Below are 19,874 nucleotides of genomic sequence, written 5' to 3' on the forward strand. Positions count from 1 at the left end.
TTCTGCATATGCTTACTGATCTGTTCTAGCTACTTGGAAATACTTTCCTCAGTTTTCTTTTTAATATAAATGGTATCATATATTCTTCTTAGATATTAGTTTTTTGTGTCAGGAAAATGAGTGACTACAGAAAAGAAGTAGAAGAAAATTGAGAGCACTGGCACTAGTGTAGTGGAAGGCTGAGTGACTTTAACATAGTTTCCATGATCCTTTTTCCATCTGTCAAAGGAATCTTCTACAGGAAGGCTGTGATAAACAAGTAGGAATGTTAAAGTCTACTTATCTGTCAATAATTTACTGGGTTTTTTTTGTTTTTAATCACAAACAATATAAAGATAGCCTCCTCATAAAGACGCTTCAAAAACCAAACCCCGAATCTGCAGTGTTTTTCCCAAAGGTCTTATATTTTTCCTCATGCTGCTATTTGATTTATTGTCTGTGGTGTTTTATTCCTAAAATTTTATGTACATGACATTTAAATAAATACCATTAAGATGGCTATGTAGATATTCTAAGCAATAAAACCCTTACTCTAGTCAGCCTCTAAATGCTTTTCTTGTACCATCAACGTGGGAGCTCAAAGTTACGATCGGGAGTTCAGCTTTGTGGTGTGAGTTTGGTTCATTTCCATGTATTTTTATCTGTTCAATTTTATAATTTATACCACTGGTAATCAATGATTGCTAATCTCTGAGTCATGCTTGCTTGCAAGTCATCACAGCATGTCTCGCTGACTTATCTTTTTTTTTCCTTTCCCCCGCCTGTAACTGCAGTCCAGGAATGTGATTTTTCTATGCCTTTTATACTTCTCTAGGTAGATGGAAAATTCCAAGAAGCTTTTAGCATTGTTACACACTTCATAGAGGTGAAAATAGTTATACAAGGTGGGAAAAATGACAGGCATTGATATGTGGATCAAAGTTCACAGAGAGAATATTCAGTAACACTGCCTTAGCAGACTGTCCTGTGGTTTGTTAGAAACTTGATGCTGCTGGTAGTTTACCCACTAAGGAGCTTGAGAAAGGGACTTTGTAGACATGAAACAATCTGGCGGTATTACATATCCATGTTGAACTGGTGGTCTGGTAAGTCCTCCTAAGGATTCTTTTTTTGGCCTCCTTATGGTGAAATGTGCCTTCTTCAGTTCATCTGGGATAGGTATGAAGCACTGAATAGAATATTAACCAATTAGATTGAGTTCAACTATGGAATTATACAGCTTTTCTCTTGTTAAATTTTATGTAGCACAAAACTATGATGGCTATGATACTAACATGTGTGAGAAACTGTATGTAATGTTCTTTATCAGAACAGATTTAAAAGGTGTCTTTTAGGGGACTTGAAGCATAGTCTTTCAGAAGCCATACAATGACACTTAATCTGTTGAATGAAATTCATTTGGATTAAAGTTCCATATTAATTTTTTTTATGTTGTGGTTGAAAACAGAGGTGCTAAGCCTGAAGTTAACAGTCCTAAATGTTTTACGAAGTTGTATGGAAGCTGTTTGCTTTGCATATAAACATTTTGAAATTTGGGTTTGAAAAAACCTTGAGGTCACCCTAATTGCTCTTGTATTTCAGTAACAGCTATAAGAAACAGGTAAGACATCCACTTTTCTACATTCTGTTGAAAGCTTTTGGAAAGCCACTGGAATGTAACAGTATTCAAACTATTTTGTCCACGCCCTTTGTTTCCATGCTTTGAAGCCGTCTACTTAAGGATTAATAATAAACTAATGCTCATATCTGAGTTTAGGGGAAAAAATATTTGTGTGGTAACAGGTGATGGATTTTTCTGATGGATGTTAATATATTTTCTAAGTATATAAATATATTTGAGTTTATGCTGCTGTTTTAGACAAGAGTTTCAGTCACTAATTACTAAAAACTTCACAATTATTTAGCAGAAGTAAAATAGAGGGTACAGTTGCTAATTTAGGAGTCTTAACTTAAATTTTTAGAAGGACCTTAGTGGGGTAGCAATATAGATAAAATGGTGTTTCAGCTAGCTTTAAGAGGAGAAAATGTCAAAATCTTTATTTTTGCATGAGAATGTGCTGAAAAATTTTTAGTGATGCAGCTTTCATGAGGGGTGAGAGCCCAAAGGAAATTATGAAAGGATACAGTGGTGGACCTGAATCATTTTCCTTTCTTATATAGCTATGATGTGCTTTTTGTCTAGTATGATGTTAACAGAACTATCACTTCTCCTGTCAACAGCTATTACTATTTCTCATATACTAGCTGTTACAGAGGTGTTCCAAAAATGGAGTTGCTGACATTAGTTTGGAAATGATGCTGAGTAGAATTCTCATCACTTTCTTTGTGTACAGGTGTGAGCGTGGGGCTTCTTACTGGACATCTAACTTCCAACCTGTTCTTTTTTATCATCAGATATTGTTATTGCATATGTTATCTAAAACACTAAATCAGAAATGCGGAAGTCTGAACTCTTTAGAATACTGGTACTTGTTTTCTGTGCATATGTTGCTTAACTTGAAATTGAGCAAGCTGCCCAGTCTGATTGTAGAGAGGTTGCCTTAGGTGGAACTGAGCAAATTGACCAATCCTATGTGAAGAATGAAAGCTGAAGAGGATGGGGGGGTAAAAAGACAACCAAAAAAACAACCCAGTTGCTGGCAGGTCTTCCTAAAGGAGGGAACTATTGAACCTAAACAAATAGCCTTGAGAAAGAACAAACCTGAAAAAAGGAATTTGCCTCGCTTGTCACAGATGAAACAACTACTGTGCAACCTGTTCCCAAATAAGTTTTAGCAAGTAACAAAAGCATTGTGCATGTGCTGATGAAGGCTTTTTAAACAACTAGATCTGAAAAGACATTAAGTCCTAGTTTAACATTGTAGAAAATCACGCCTTTACTGAGTAAACATTAACATTCAATTAAGTCTTATTTCATGTATTTATTAACTTGATCAGAAGAGACTGAAAAGCCAAGGTCTCCTGTAGGGCCTTGTGGTTTAATCCCAGCTGACAATGAAGTATCACAGTTGCTTGCTCACTCCCTGCCCAGGTTGAATGGGGAGGAGAATTGGGAGGGGTGGGTGTTGGAAGAAGGTAAACCCCATAGGTTGAGATCAGAACAGTTTAATAATTGAAATAAAGTAAGATATAATAATAATAATAAAAATGTTAATATTAACAATAATAATACTAAATGTAATGAAAATAGGCGAGATATAAATAAAACACAAGAAATACAAGTGAAGCACAATATAACTGCTTACCACCTGCTGACCAATGCCCAGCCAGTCCCTGAAGAGCAATTGGCCCCTCCTGGCCAACCCCTGCAGTTTATACACTGAACATGACATTCTATGGTATGGAATCTCCCTTTGGCCAGTTCAGGTCAGCTGTTCTGGCTGTGCTCCCTCCCAGCTTTTTGTGCACCTCCTCACTGGCAAAACATGGAAAATGGAGAAGTCCTTGGCTTAGGGTAAGCACTACTCAGCAATAACCAAAACACTGGTGTGTTGTCAACATTATTCTCATATGAAATCCCAAAACCACAGCACTGTACCAACTACTAAGAAGAAAATGAACTCTGTCCCAGACAAAACCAGGACAAGCATTCTTTCAGTGTTAAAGGAATTGCTATTCTATATAGGTTTATCCCAGTCATGGATTTATCATGGACTATTCTAAAGATCTAGTTGTCTAATATCTTGGGTTGTCTAATATCTTGGTAATGTTGGCAAAATTATGCTGAACTTAACACTGGCTTTATAATTTCTGTTTCAGATGCAGATTTAAAAAGTCTGCAATAACTATCTACTTGCTTTTTGTCCCAACTCATTCTGAAATTTCTCTAGAAATAGGCTTTTTATTTTTTAATCCATTGTCCTAAAGCCCGGAAATTACTTTTGTGAGCAACTGGCTCACAGGTTGGGTGCAAAGGGTTATAGCAAATGGGGTTACATCAGGCTGGTGACTCGTCACTAGGGGGGTTCTACAGGACTCCATTCTCATCAGCATCATAAAACAACTTGTATTTAGGACTTGAAGGCATACTGAGAAAATGTGCTGATGACACTAAATTGGGAAGAGCTGTTGACTCCCTCAAGGGCAGATATCTTCATGTATCAGAATGCTGGGCGCCAAAGTATTGGTTTAATTTAGGATCTAAAAAATACTATTAAATTTAATAATAAATCTGTTATTGGCTCTGAGTTCTGAAACAAAGCCTTTCTGATTTCTTCTCTCTGGGGACCAGTGATAGGACCTGAGGGAACAGCATGAAGTTGTGACAGGGAAGGTTTACGTGGATAGGAAAAGATTCTTCACCCAACAGGTGTTTGGGCACTGGAACAGGCTCCCCAGAGAAGTAGTCCCAGCACCAAGCCTGACAGAGTTCAAGAACAATGCTCTCAGGCACACAGTGTGATTCTTGGGGTGGTCCTGTGCAGGGCCAGGAATTGGACTTTGATGATTCTTTTGGGTTCCTTCCCACTCAGGATATTCTGTTGTTCTATAAACCCCCAAATGACCAAACTTTAGATTCAGGCAATTCTGTAAGGGAAGAAAAGTGAAGGCATAAAGCCTCTCTGACCACTTTCCAGATGCAGAGACACTGAGTACACTTTCCCTCTTATGTGGAAAAAAGACAACAGGACTAGAGATAAGCAAAAGAGAAGGAAAGATACTACAACAGAGGTCTGCAGTGTCATGAATGATGTAGAGGTCATCAGTGTGGGCTGTGTCCAGATTATTTCTAGCCATAAAGAAATTAAAGGAAATAAGGTGAAACTGTGAATCAAATATTTTTTCTTTTTAATTGACATTTACTGAGTCAGATAACTGAAAAATCTTAAAGACTGAAGATGGAAATAGAAGGCAGTTAGATTTTTAAAGAATGAGCTTATTTGTGGATTTTTGAATATTAAGCTGTGATTTATAGCTCAGGAAGCCCCCAAAGGCTGATTGCCATATGCTTCCAATGTAACTCTTTCTGTGTGATCTCTTTTTTGAACACAGCTTCTGGCAACAGAGTAGTTCAGTGTAATGAAGTCTGCTCCTGTGAGGAACCATTGACATGCTAATTTATCTGTCTGTCTTTTTTTTCTTCAGTTTCCCACAGTCAAATCACCCGCTTGTACAGTCGCTTCACTAGCCTGGACAAAGGAGAAAATGGCACTCTTAGGTGGGTATTGTCACTAATTCAACTGTCCTTGCATTGGCACATCTGTAGTGGTATTTTGCTGTTGCAGGATGCCTGCATGTTTTCTGCAGGTAGTAAATCACTGAGGCTGTTATAACAGGTTCTTTCATACTTACTGTCTACATGGACATTGAAGTTTCTTCTCTTTTATGAAAGGTTTCATTGTTGAACTGAGGTGCTCTAAATACCAGTTGTCTTTATACGGTGTTGAAGGTTTGTGGCAGTTAATACAAGAAAGGTTAGATTTGATATTCAAATTCTTATAAAAATGTTCAGAATTGTTAAACAACATTTTTAGATTGTTATTTCTTACCTTTCTTTATATCTCGTTTCTCATAATTATTACAAGAATGGTTCTACCCTGTCTTCTTTATCTCAGCTTTCATGACAAAAAGACATATTTTTACTTGTTTCTGATATCCAGTGTCTTTTAACACTAGTTGGATCTGCAGTCCATTTACTATACTTAAGTTTGCACACCCATATGTGTCAATATGCTCAAAAATAAAAAAAAAAGAGCTGGAATGAAGTCACTGTGACTAAACAAACATTCTGTTCTTTAAAGTGGTAGTGCAGGATATTCTAAGACCTTTAAAGTGTTTGTCTTGTGTCAACAATTTGAAAACTACAGAAGTGAACTGGTTTCCTACAGCTTAATCAATTAAATAAAGATGAGTCTTTATCTGTGAAACATTTTCTGTTTTGATGGACTGAGTCTGCTGGAAAGAATATTCTCAACGAAAAGGTAAACTCTAGTGAGTTGATTGCCTGTTAAAATATATCTCTGCCTGCTGTCGTTGTTCTCTAGCCTTCCCTACTCTTGTGGATTTTGTTTCCCATTCATAGCCACAGTGCACAGGAAAGCTGGAGACAATTCGGGAGAGAGTAGGAAGGGGAAAGGAACCTTGCTGTAGCATAGTATATGTGATCTGGCTCTTACAGAGTTTATTTCTTTCGTAGCAACTCTATCCCAGTCAAATCCAGTAAACATAGACTTGAGGGTCACCTGACGGTTTGTATGTGATCTTGTAAAATATGACTCTAGGATGCACTATAAACCCAGGAAAGCTCAACCTAACTGTAATGCTAGAATTGCCTCTCGAAAGATGAAAGTGGCAAGTTGTAAGACACGTGGTCTTTGGCAGTACTGTTGGCTTACTGCACTTTCCTCTCCTGAAGGAAATGCGAAGTTCCTGCTAGTCCCACAAATTGCTGACTTCTCAGCATTTAAGTAATTGGATGTGGAATTGTGATGTAAACAGGACTACTGAGTGATTATTTTGGGTTAAAAATACTCTCCCTTCCCTTTTGGAATGTATAGATTTTGAAGATGATTGACTCCAGTGATTTGGACTGTGGCTGTACTGTAAATTTCTGGATGTGTATAGCTGAAAGGATGATAAAATGGATTGAATGTGTGGAAAAAATTGGCTTGGGATGGGATATACCGGAACTACTTAAGCCCACTCTGACACTAGAGCCAAAGTATCACATAAATTGTAGCATTGGCAATTCTGACATAGAGATCAGCTGATATTGAAGGCAAGGTTAATACTGCATGTCTTAAAATTGAATTATTTGAAAAAAAACCAAACAACAAAACATTAACAGCCTTTTCAAACTTTACATGTGGGTTTAATACTCACTGATGAATAAAAGTGATGGCTACCAGACTAGTCTAGCACAATTTGAACCTAGCACATGTTCCTCTTCAACTCTTCCCTCAAACACTGAATTTACTTACTGAATCCATAAAATTTGTATAAAATACTGTAAGATAGAAATAAAGATTTGTATAGTGATTGTAATGTTTACATAAGAGGAGTAGTTGATTAAATATGCTATGAATGTCTGCTGCACAATGCTTAGTTTCACAGTATTGTGCATCAGGAGGAGTTTGACTTCCATTGTTGTTAATCATGTGGTACTTTGGAAAGGAAGTGAAGATTGTTTGGAAAATCCTAGCAACTGTGCTAATTATGATCCCTTAACTAGCAGTCTTGACCCCTAAACATAACCCACTCTGAAATATGTCTGACTTAAGAGTGGCATTCAGATTTTTAAACTTGTGCTGGTACTCACAATGTGTGAAAACTATTACGTTTAAGTAATGGAAAACTGCTTCCCCAAAAAAATAAAAAGAATGAGAGGAAAGTAAGAACTACAGCTTGGAAGGTCATAGATGTTGGTTTCTGAAATACAGATCAAAGAGAACTTGCTGCTTTAAGACGAGTAAGTAGAAGTTGTCACTTGCTTACTACCACTGAACCGTTCAGAAGGTATGTCTCCTGTTTGTTTCCTGTGAGCAAGAACTACCATTTCCATAAGGATGACTTATGCCTTTGACTTACAAATCAAACATGACAAAATCACTCACGTGACTATGATTGGGAAAAGAAGTGTTATGCAGTTCCTTATGGCATGAAATAAATCTTTAGATGTGTACCACCCTTCTGAAGCAGGGCAGGGTAAAGAGTATTTTGTACAGAAGATCTGGTAGATGATGATTAATCCAAGTAGTTCTGGAACTATATAATCAAAAGAAATCTTTCCTAGCCAGATGTTTCTATCCAGTGTACATATGTGAGTTTCAAGGCATTTCGTTTTTAAAGAGTTACATAAATGAAATATTAGAGATGGTTATTGATGGATACAAAATTTCATATGCCTTGTTTTTGCTTTCTTTTTTTCCTCTCTCATCCTTATTGTCTAAATGACTATGCTCCATTTTTACCTGTCAACTCTTTAAAAGTGTAGAAAAATGTTATATTTTTCCTTAGCTTCCCTTTTCCTAAACAAAATGAGTAAGTTCCATCAGACTTGCTGAGGGACTGAAACAAAATCATGTTGTAAAAGACAGGACAGAAGTGTTCTTTTGAATATTCTTGTCACCTTTGATTTCAATATTGTGACATGCTGAATTGCCAAAACAAAAGGTTGGATCCATACCCTTGGATGTCCATAGCTACATCTAAGTTGTGAAATCTGGAACATACTTGTTCTGTCTACATCCTAGCTATAGCTTAGGAAGAAATCAGTGTGTATGTTCTCTTTATTTACATGCTGATTTCCAGTATGAGGAAGTAGAAGTGTATGACCAGGATAAGTATGTTTTTGCTTCAGTAAGTCTCCTTGTTGGGCTGGTAGTGAAGTGTACACCACACAAGAATACATCTGTTTCAAAGTTTATCTACTACTAAGTAGCTCAAGACAGACACGTATAGAGCTATAAAAAGGAGGTACTTGTCTAACTGCTGTTTTTGCACATAGCTTTTGCATGGAACCTCCCACTTAACAGTAGTTTCTTGTGCACTGGGGAAATGACAGGTTAAGCACTTCGGAATTATTTTTTACCATACAGTAATTGGTATAGCCTGGTAAGTGTGGAAGAAGGAGGGAAGGGCAAGTATTCTGAAAGCTGGTACCTAGAGAGAGTAGATACACTGAGCTGTTTGTGTGTATCTCATGCTTATGAAAGCTGTTCACAAGACTGTGTCTCCTGGAGAACTTCAGAAAGCCTCTGATCCTGAGAGGAGGGTAACATGAGCTACCCAGGCCATCTGTTACCCAGGCCATCTTTGTCAGTTAATTGAACCATCTCGGCCTGGAAGGATGTCAGGCTTGTTCTTATTAGTTCAAACTGATATTGCAAGATTGCAAAGTAAAACATAAAAGCTAGCTTTCTGAATGTGGAATTCTTTTGCTTAAGAAAATGCAAAGCATTTTTAGCTTTATCAAAAATAGACAAGGCAGGAAGGATATGGGTTTGGATTGGAAAAGATAGGGTACAAGAATAGTCTGTTCTTCCATCCTCAACCACAGTTTATGCACCCTGCCTTTTTTCTTTCCTTTCCTGTTGCTCATCTAATTATCACCTTTTCACATACTTCTGGGCCTAATGTTTATGAACCAATTACTGCTCTGATAGTTAAGCAACTTTTAATATTTGCATAGAGCATGGATAAGGATGAAGTTAAATGAGGTGGCTGACACAATCATGAAAGAGGGGAAGCCCATACTCTTTCCCCGTAACTTCTCCAGGCTCCCAGCACCTCTTTGGTGCTCTTAGGAAGGTAGGGAGTTTTTTAGGGGGGATGCATTAAACCACCAAAAGGTTAACTGAATGAGAAGGCTGATATTAGCAAGGGAAGGGAGCAATGGAACCTCTTCAGTTTGACCAACTGTTTGACCAGCTTGCATGATACACCTTACTGCTTTTAATTATTTCCCTTCTTCAAGTAATTTCTTGTTACCTATATCTTCTAGGCATCTTTCCTTTCATCTACCACTTGTGTTTTGCATATGTTTGGGGATTTTTCCTCTCCATTATTTTACTTTCCCTCAGCTCTAGAGAGCCCTACCCTCCTCATCCCTGGTGAAGTAACAGTGTTTTGCTACCATCTAGAAGTAACAGAAGGATGAACAAAAAGAAATGGAAGAAAAAAAGGGTCTAGTAGGTTTCTTGCAGTCTTTGGGGTAAGGATCCCTTTACGGTAGGGATGTGCTTTGTGCTTTGGGGGGTATACTCGCACTTAGGTGTACTTGTCGTGCTTAGAATCTACGAATTCTTTGCTGCAAAGTATGTCTCATTGTGAATACACTGGCATATATATTAAGTCATTGGCCTACATAGTGTTCACATGCAGTTAAAGGTACTTTGCATGTTGCATTTAAGGAAGAATTTGGTAAGAGCCAAGTTCCTGGAAAGATACCTTAGAAGAGCCTTGTTGCCCATTAAGTAGAGGGCATTAAATTTCCTGTAAGCTCTGGCTTCAGCTGGGTGAAGTTGGTCCCTAATGACTGCAGTAAGCCTTAGTTTTAGAAAGGGGAGAATAACTTACCTCATGCACTCATTTGCTTTTATGGCTGTTATAGCTATTTTAGTTATAACACTCACTCAGTAATGTGCTCTTAATAAGCAAAAGCGGTCTACTGCAATTCTGATAATGACAGGACAAATAGATTTGAAACCCAGGAAGTTATTTGTGGTTAATTGTTAATCTCCTGTTAGAAAGCAGAATAAGTAGAGACTGAAATGCTGAGTGTGAACTGAGGCTGAATACTAGAAAGTAGTGATATGCAAGTAAAAAATTCTGAACCATTAGGATTTTGCTCTAAATGGAAGAGAGGGCAGCTGCTACTTTTAGGTTATAAATGTTAGCATTGACACTGAAGTTCTGTTATTAAAATATTGTTACTGGGACATGGGTTTTCCACATCGCTGCATCTCCTGCTTAAATAACTAATGCATACTTTGCCCTTCAGCTATAGCTTAAAATGCAGGAGACCTGAACGGTCTGGTAACAAGTTGATCATGCTATACGGATGTTAACTTTGCCTATTAAAAGTAACTTGGACCTGGTCAGAGCAGAAGTTTACTGGGATAACTTAAAAGTATGGTCAGGTCACTCTAGAAGGTCAAACAGTTTAACCAGGTTGTAACAGATATATTGTAACTGACACTCTTAACAACAGTACTGTGGTGTGACTGGGTGCAAGGAGTGCTTTAGAATACATTTAAAACTAGATCATCTTGCTTCTTGTCTGTCCCAAGCTAGACTAGTGATAAGGTCAGCCAATTCCTTTTTTCTCTTCTTTAATATCGCTACATTGTAAAAGGCCAGTATACTTACATAATCTCAAAATTTGTTTGTGCTTACTTTGCCAGTTTTTTGGTATAATAACATCATGAATCAAACCTTGTTGCAAATTCATTTAGTGAGCATAGTTTTCAAAAGTAGCAAATATTCAGTAACCAAGTTTGAGACTTTGACCCAAACTTCAAAATCAGCAGGACTGCATTTGACTTGAAGGGAATTGCCAGTGTTTCTGGAGATTGGGCAGGAAATATCAAATTCTGCATTCAGACAGAATAAGGTGGGTTTTTTACAGCTTTACCCCCTTGCTGTTGGCAATTTAAATGATTATGGAGCACATCTTGTACTAACTGATAAGTTGCTGTGTTCTGTGGTAGTGAAAAAACCAACAAACCAAACCTGTTCACTAAGACACATTTGATGCATCTGCCTTGGTCACGCCAAGATTATCCCACTTCCCTGTCACTGACAGTCTATTAGATTGAAAGAAAAGATAAATTATTACTGCAGTTCTAATAACAGAATGAACCCTATGTTCATGTCATACTGATCTAAAATGTATATACAGTACAACTCATGATGTCTTTCAGATCAGAGAAAGTTATAACAATGTAAGCTTAGCTGTGTTTATATTGTTCTGTGTATATGTAATCATGAGCAGAAAAGAGAATGGCTAGCAAGAGCAGTATTTGCATGTCCTGGTGTATCTAGTGTACAAGCACCTGTAAAAGTGTAAATTTACTACTTTAAAATATGAATGCAGCTTGGTTGAAGCTGAAATAATCTGAATTTTGGTGCTTATAATAATATATAAATTTGTTGCATAAACAAACAAAAAAATCTGTTGGAACCTGCAGATCACCTGTAGTATGGTTGGAGGAATATGGTATTGTCCCAGAATCTGAAATGAGGCAGTCTGGAAAAGTCATGACAACTCAAATGATTTAGTACCAAAATAATTATTAAAAACCCCCAATCATTATTTTAATTTTGAAGCCATAATTTCCTTCAAAGCCTTTTCAGAAGCTTTCTTTTTCTTGCATTGCAAACTAGTTGGCATCATTACAGTAAGGTTTTGAGCACAAACTATGTTAGTGTCTGAGAAGTGCTTAACGTGATAAATGAACACTGCTAGTTTGTAATGGAATACAGGCTTGGCATTGTCTTTTGCTTTGTTTTGTGCCATCAGTCATAGAGAAAACATGATTTAAAGAGTTACACTTTCAAAACCACCAAGTGTCTTGCTGCAGAAATAGAACTCCATGGTTGTTTTACTGTGAATTCTTTTTAAGCAACTTCTCTGACTTCAACTTTATGCAGACTTCTTATGTTCTTGCTTCACTTAGCCGTGAAGACTTCCAGCGGATTCCAGAGCTTGCCATCAATCCACTCGGAGACAGAATTATCAATGCCTTCTTTCCAGAAGGGTGAGTTCCAACAAACTGCATTTGTGAGCAGGCACAAAATTTATAGTTCATCAGAAGTTTTGATAGGAGCGAAATGCTGATAATTAAAACTCAGAATTTGAATTTACTAATAATTGAACACTTCAAACTTGTCATGCAGTGTATGTGGATTAGTTGAACACTTCAAACTTGTCATGCAGTGTATGTGGATACATTATTTCCTCAGCATATTTTCATTTTTTAATGAAAAATACTTCATGACATGACAAGACTTTTTTTGTGCTTTTTTTATTGACAAACTCAGGCTTCTCTTAAAGCTAATTTGCGTCAAGACTATTTAATGGTAAGTAGCATTGCAATTAACTAATTAGGTGTTATTATATCTAAGTGTACCATTGTTATTAGATTGGCTTTTTTGGTTGATTGCTTTTAGTTTTTTATTACATTTAAGACCTAGCTTATGACGCTTTTAACACAAATCCAAAGAGTTGATCAGATTTGCAGTATAGTCTCTTTCATTATACCTCTCTGAATTGTTCTATGGAATCTGCTTCTTTTCTTGAACACAGTTGTCATTACTGATTGATGGAGATTGGATTGTCTAATCAAGTTATATCAGCTAATACCAGGCAGGGTTTACTGAGTAGAAAGCAGGAGTCCTGGAAAGTACTTACATGGGCAGTTCCCACAGAAACTAGAGAAGAGAATTCTTTGTCAGAGAGCAGTGAGCAATGGCAGCCCCACAGGCAGGAGCCAAGGGTGACAGCAAAGCTGGAAGGAGTCATGTACTTACTGACAAAGGGCATGCACCTGAACAAGAATAGCAGAACAGGTCCAGTGACTGTTGTCAGGTCAGCCAACAGTCCAGTGGCTGATAGCAGCGAAACTAGTTTTAAGTCAATCCAGGGAATCGGGGTCCAGGTCAGCAAGATACGTTGCTACATTCAGGCATAGCTGCAGCATAGCTCAGGCAGGGCTAAAGGTGAGGGCTTGAGCTTGAGCTTGCAGGCAAGGGGAGGGGACCCCTCAACAAGACTTCTCACAGCTTCTTTTTTTACACATCATACTTTATAACAGCATGATCCCAGCTTGCAACAGCATAGGCAGCCAAACCCTGGGGAGGTGGGAGTGGAAGAGTTCATATGGTCTTGATGTTTCAGACATTCATAGTCTTCTTTGCTGAAATGAAGAGCATATATAAGCTATGCTAAAACTGACGTCCTGAAATGCTTATGCAGAGAGGACCAGGTGAATTTCCGTGGATTCATGAGGACACTAGCCCACTTCCGACCTATAGAAGATAATGAAAAGAGCAAAGACCAGAATGGACCAGAACCACTCAACAGCCGAAGTAACAAGCTCCACTGTAAGAAATGTGAACCTTTCTATAGAACCAATTCTTTTTTATTTTCTATTTTTCCTTAGGAAGAGAGGAAAGGGGCTTGGGATCTTCTGTATAGTTGTTTCCTGTGGAATGATATCCTCTAATATCTGAATTTTCTTTTTTTATTTAACTTGGAAGCTTACCTGTTCAGAATGTCAACAACTGAGCCATTGCTACATTGTAATTTGGTGGACTTGTTTGAATCTTGAAATATGTGTATTCTTTCCAAAAACACAGAAGTGTTTCAAAATGCTTTGCATTCAAAGTTATTTCAGATTTAGAAGCCACATCCCATACGTGAATGAGCTTTTCTGCTTCTTTTTCCAGTCTTCCATGTAATATAGTGTTTTTTCCTCACCTTCAGCTGAGTACTTTCTTAAGTATTTGGATGTCTGCCTACAGTATATGAGCAGAATGCTCTTTCTTGCTAATCAAATCTGGCAACAGTCCTCAGGGCACTTAAAATTTCTGTCATATCTCATCCAGAATAGTCAAAGAGAATGAATGGTAATGTAAAAATGGTTGGCTCTGAAATTAAAGGATTGAATGTATCTTGGTGATAATTGTACTTCCGTGACTTGGGGTTTTGAAGAAATACCCTGCAAGCAGAGTGCTTCTGAAAGTAAAATCTTTCCATTATTGTCAGTAATGCTATTCATGTGTGTGGTAATAACACTTTATGGAACTGAGCATGAGTTTTATGGTGAATTAAAATTTTAAGCTAATTCTCTTAAAATATTTTAGAAATACTTAGTTTTGTTGTTTTTCTTTTAGATAAATCGACTGTTATGAAGAAAAATAATGGCTCTCAAATTTAACTGCTCTTTCTTTCTTCCCTATAGTTGCTTTTCGATTATACGATCTAGATAAAGATGACAAGATTTCCAGGGATGAGCTGCTTCAGGTAAATAGCGCAGGGCTGCTTTGAATGACTCAGTCATGACCTCCTCTGTGACTTCACACCCTCTTAGAAAGGAGAGTTTTACACCAGTTTTCTCAAAAGAAAATCCAGGAGGAATTTAGTGGCTAATTGCTTACCTCTGGTTTAAAGCTTTAGTTATGGTAGGAGACTTTAATCTCATTTGGTAGGCTAGGCAGATCCTGTTGGAAGTGATACCTAAATAGTCAACAGATACACTGAGCCGCTTAAGAACTACCTTCTGTAACTTTGAAAGGTGCTTCTAACAGTACTTCAAAGGGACAATCACTGAGGTGGGTTAGGTTGTTTGCCTGATCCTCTGCACATCCTCTCAACAGAACAAAACTTCTTGAAATTGCAGCAATGGTAATCAAAGTTCATTGGTGCTGCATATATATGAAACTTGGCTTGACCTAGGTGTAATTACATACTACTAATCCTGGGAAGTACACATGGCAATCTGTGGTTTCTGACGTAGGACAACGATTTGCTTTTGACTGGAACTACCCTCTTCTATCTGCACAGAGAATGCTTTACTTACTGTGGAGAGTAATGGCAGTTACCATTTTACTGTGTACTTTCAAGATTCTTGTAGGCAACTATCTCAAACAGCAGATATTCAATCAAATGTTGGTATGTTTTATGGGGAAAAAAATAGAAGCATTGGACAGAATGACTCATTCCTAGTTCCTAAAGCTGTCGCTTGCTTCTGCCTCTTCCTGCTGCCTACTGAAAAAGCAGGATTCTTTGTCAGTGGTGGCTGCAAAAGGAAGTTGTCTTTCTTGAAAGCCTTAATGTACAAAGGTCAATAGAAGTCTGTCTAGAAATTACTTCCATGAAAATCTTGCATAGTGTTGACAGTACACACAAGAAAAAAGCACTAAGAATACTTCTGTTCCTATGTCAATAATTATTTCTGTGTTACAGGTGTTACGGATGATGGTTGGTGTAAATATTTCAGATGAGCAGCTGGGCAGCATTGCTGACAGGACAATCCAGGAAGCTGATCAAGATGGAGATAGTGCCATCTCCTTTGCAGAATTTGTAAAGGTTTGTAAACAACATTTTTAATGACTAAATGAAACTGCTCAGTAACGAGCAAGTCGTTCAGACTTAAATGCAAATAGGAACAGAGAGCAAGTCATTCAAACAGTCGTACATGCATTTGGGCAAAGCCTTCTGCTAGCTTTTTTTTCCCTTTATTAGTTGTGGGGTTTTGGTTTTGTTTTTTTTTTTTAGTACTATCAGGATACTAATAATTAGTCCACATGTTTCTTCATACTCTTACATAAAGCTACAGCACTAAATATACTGAAGAATTTTTACTTTTTCTTTTGCAACTGCTTCTTTCTATACAAATAGCCTGACTAGACCGTTACAACAGAGTAATTCTTCTGCTGTAATAATACTGATGGGTTTTCACTTGTACATTTCATTTATTAGCAACACAACTAATACCAGTATTCAAGTTCCTAGCTCTAGTCCTTTTGATAGTCAGAAATACATAATAGTTGGGAGCCATCAGATAGTCAGTGGAGAAAGTTGTCCTGTAGCAGAACAATTTCGGCTACCTAATGGGATTGTATTGACAAGAGGAACTAGACTTACCTTGGAGATGGACAAAAAAACCAGAAACAAGTTGCAACATGGGAAATTGTTGTTAGCTTTAAGGAAAACTTTTTATCAAGAGGATTATCACAGCTGCTGAAGATGTAGAAATTCTTTCCTTGGAGAAATTTGAAGCTTAATCAGACAAGACCCTAATCAACCTGATTTACTTGGCCCCGCTTTAAGTAGGAGTTTAGGGGGTTGGACTAAAAAACCTCCAGAGGTCTCTTCAAATGTAGATTACTCTAATCTTGAATTCACTGAAGTCTATCCCCTGAAATGGCCTGGAGCAGAATAGTGTCTTCATGCCTCAGTGTTCCTATCGATTTAGTGAATGAACTTGCCACCCCAATTTTACAGAGATCTGCATTAATGATGCTGTGGTCTTGATTTTTGCTCTTCAGTGGCTGCTCATGCCCCTTCCTCCAGTCCATTCTCCCTTGTGTTTCCTGGCTAGGCATTCCCACACAATCTGGTTTTGGAAATCTAAGCCTTTCTGTGCTGTTGGCTGACTGAAACTGCATTAGTTACATTTTGATTGACAGCCTTCTTTGCAGCTTTGATGGCTGAAGTTCCTTCTCTTGGGAGGACCTCAGCCCATAATGAAAAATAGCAATCTCTAGGTGAAAGACTGGCGTGCCAAACTGAAGGCATGCCATGTTCCTGCCCATTTCCTCTATGCTAGGAGTAAGAAACCTTGTAGGAGAGATGTACAGTAACTTCAGTAGCTGTTTCTCAATTTTATTGCAGGTTTTGGAGAAGGTGGATGTAGAGCAGAAAATGAGCATTCGATTTCTTCACTGATGGATGGAGAACCTATTCCTTTCTACTCCGACTATGTAATGAATAGAACTTCATTTTATCCTTAGCACCATCCCCAGAGCATTGCTACTGGTGCATATACAATACATCTCCAACCCCTCCCTGAGTTGTTCTGCCAATGTGAACGTTCCCTGTGCATCAGGAACAAAGGGAAATGGCTGCCGTGCAACTTGGAAAAGGAGCTTTTTTTAATGTTTTCCTTCGTTTTTTTTTACCCTTTCTCTTGTCTCTTTCTGCACTACTGTTTCAGTAAAAATGTCTCTCCTTATGCACTGCTGTTTAATCTACAAACTGATTCTTCTGAGCTCTGAATTTGGGAATGGAAAAGCGGAAACATGCCACAGAAGTGCCCTCTGAAATATTTCGGAGACAAGCATCTGCTCAAATACTAGGTGCAGTGATAATGATCCACTTTTGCCATGTGACAGCTGCCTTTTTTTTTTTTTTTTACCCCTTTCCTATTCGGCTCTTTACATACAGATTTGTTTCTTCACTGCTTCTAAATCTGCCTTTTACTTAAGGACTTGTCAATTTATATGGCTTTATTGTATAACTAGCACTGAATGCATGATGATAGTCTAGAGTACTTTAAAGTACTGTGAATAGACTTTATTCTTTGTGGAATCAATTCATAGGGACAGTGGGAGAATATGTGGTGGAGACAGGCTATGGTGTTCTCAAAAGGAATAGGAATTCTGCACTAAGTCACTTAAACTGTTCCAGTAGCAGATGCAGAAACTTGTTTCTTTCTTTTGAGTAGCTTTCAGGCTTGACAGCCAGTGGACCATGAAGTGTCCTCTCCAGATTTCTTTTGTCTAGGATCCCTCCTTTCATAAGGGTGGGTTTGCTTCTGAAAGTGTAAATTTGTTGACCAGTGTACATAATACAAGAAAACTAGTCATGCCAAAGTCTGGATTTGTAGTTCTGTCACTGCCCCGTGGTAACAGTGTCATGAAACATGAGATCATGAAACTGATTTCATGGGGTTTTTTCCCAATTAGAGAGGCCTGGATAATCAGTATTTTTATTTTCCAGTATGAAAGTCCTAGTCTGTTAGATTTTTGTTAAGAATGGTAGCTGTATTTAGGAAAACTCTAGCATCAGAATACAATTTGGGATAGTACATATTATCCCAAATATTTCAGAATATATTTCTATGCAAATCTCTTTGCAAGTGTAAGATGATTAATACTACTAATAGAATGCTGATAAATTCAAGAGATCTAAATTCTTGAAGGTTTAATACTAACAGTTTTCTGTGGCTAGATTGACAAATGATCTCATCTAGTTCGTCTGGAACATTCCACAGTCTGGGAGGTCCTTCCAATAAAACCAAAAAAACCCTGGGAGCTTCTTTATTGAAGAATCTGTGTTATAACTGCTTCTCTGTTATGTGCTAACATCTCTATAAATACTTACCAGTCTCAAACTACTCTCAAATGTGCATTTCCTTTTTTCTCAGTTCCTTTAATCATCACTTTTGTTAAAGAATAACATGCAAGTCTCTGAAGGATTTTTGATTTGTTTTAAATTAAGGAATTCAAAAGTAAAATGTTGCACTTCATTGTTTTGCAGAGTGCAGCACAATTCCAGAAAGAAATGTAAATTAAAAACCTCTGCCTTGTATGAGAAAGAAACACTATAGTTTTATAACCATGTCTTGTAAAATAGGAATGTAACAGTGTTAATGGATTGAAAAGTGAAAAGTGCTTGTAGGCTTTGTGATTTGCTGAAACGTAGGTGTTGCTCTTTTCAGGCTCTACAGTGGTAACCTACAGTTGTGCCTTATTGTCCCAGTGAGACTGGATATTGTATTTATCAGTCCATAAATAAACCTTCCACTGTATTAAAAAAAAAAAAAGTCAGACCCCAACTATTCCTGTAACTGATTATCCTTTAATGACTGGAAAAATTAAATACCACTAGAATGGTGCTAGCAGGCCTTACAGATCAGTTTCTTGTAACTGAGCTTGTTTTCAGAATATTAATAGTTCTTTATTCTGCTGGCAAAGTGGAGGAAACCAATGCAAAACATGAACTCCAGAAGAGGACATGCACTCATAACCTGCGCTATGGATCCCACAACAATATGAGTTTTACACCTCTCCGTGGTTCCAAATTAGGCTTTTTGTTTGGGTTATTTTTTCCCTCCTCATAATTGTTGTAGTGTTGTTCTAATTAAAGGGTATATAATACCAATGCTGGTTTCTGACATCTGTCTTTACAATCCCCCACTTCAGATGTCAAGTATTTTTGCTAATGTGCTTGAGGTGAACACAAATGCTCTGACAGATTCACTGAAAAAAAACTCCCACAGTCAAAGCAAAGACCAACTAACCTTCCTGCAATAAACAAAAAGACCCCCAACTATCAGAATCTAATTTTGCTGTGAGCAGAATAAATGACATGTAAGCCACTATCTGACTTAATGTTCTGAAATCTGTATATTTAACATGTAACTTAAAAGGTTGTTGACAGTAAGAAGAGTTTTACAGAGCTGAGTTCTTAAATTTCTTCAAAACTAAGCTGTACAGATATAAGCAGATTTCCACAAAAGTGGTATTTTTAGCATAGCTGGTTGCTTGTAGAAATATATTCAGTCATCTTGAGAACAAAGGTCGTTTGTGAAGGTGAAAGTCTGGAAGAGGGATAAGATTAGCAGCTCAGAGGCAGAGTACTTAGTATTCCATCTTAGTCTTTTGGAAAAGCAGTATAGAGGATAAGAGTTTAAGTACAGATGAACGATTCTCCTGTCTGCTGGCAGATAGAAAGTCTATTTTCAAATCTGCAGACACGAATTTGCCATGGTTAGAATCTCTGGATGGTTGATGCAGAAATCTGTGGTTGAGAACAGTTACCAGGGTGTTATGGAGACTCTGGAAAGGCAAAATAAGTTTGATATCTCATCAATACTGAAAGGTGGCAAATGAGTTTGCTTAAATAGCTGTAGGCCCTTTAACTT

The 19,874-nt window shown here is 37.6% G+C and overlaps 1 protein-coding gene across 1 annotated transcript; it reads left to right on the forward strand.

Annotated features, from left to right (window-relative positions):
- The first annotated feature begins 970 nt into the window (after positions 1-970).
- On the forward strand, positions 971-19,111 carry CHP1 (calcineurin like EF-hand protein 1). Its single transcript, XM_018082709.1, has 7 exons — positions 971-1,085; positions 5,086-5,158; positions 12,120-12,200; positions 13,418-13,545; positions 14,406-14,467; positions 15,410-15,532; positions 16,841-19,111. Exons 1-7 carry the CDS (start codon positions 986-988, stop codon positions 16,892-16,894), a joined length of 621 nt encoding a protein of 206 aa, XP_017938198.1. The 5' UTR covers positions 971-985; the 3' UTR covers positions 16,895-19,111.
- Positions 19,112-19,874: the final 763 nt, after the last annotated feature.

The sequence above is a fragment of the Manacus vitellinus genome, unplaced genomic scaffold (assembly GCF_001715985.3).
Source record: "Manacus vitellinus isolate BGI_N305 unplaced genomic scaffold, ASM171598v3 scaffold_6_pilon, whole genome shotgun sequence".
In the NCBI taxonomy this organism is placed as follows: domain Eukaryota; kingdom Metazoa; phylum Chordata; class Aves; order Passeriformes; family Pipridae; genus Manacus; species Manacus vitellinus.

Excerpts from the sequence above, each read along its gene's own strand:
- CHP1 (XM_018082709.1), top strand. The coding sequence starts at position 986 with ATGCTGCTGGTAGTTTACCCACTAAGGAGCTTGAGAAAGGGACTTTGT. Across the intron at positions 1,086-5,085 it reads CATGTTGAACTGGTGGTCTG|TTTCCCACAGTCAAATCACC; the intron begins GTAAGTCCTCCT and ends TTTTTTCTTCAG. Across the intron at positions 14,468-15,409 it reads CCAGGGATGAGCTGCTTCAG|GTGTTACGGATGATGGTTGG; the intron begins GTAAATAGCGCA and ends TCTGTGTTACAG.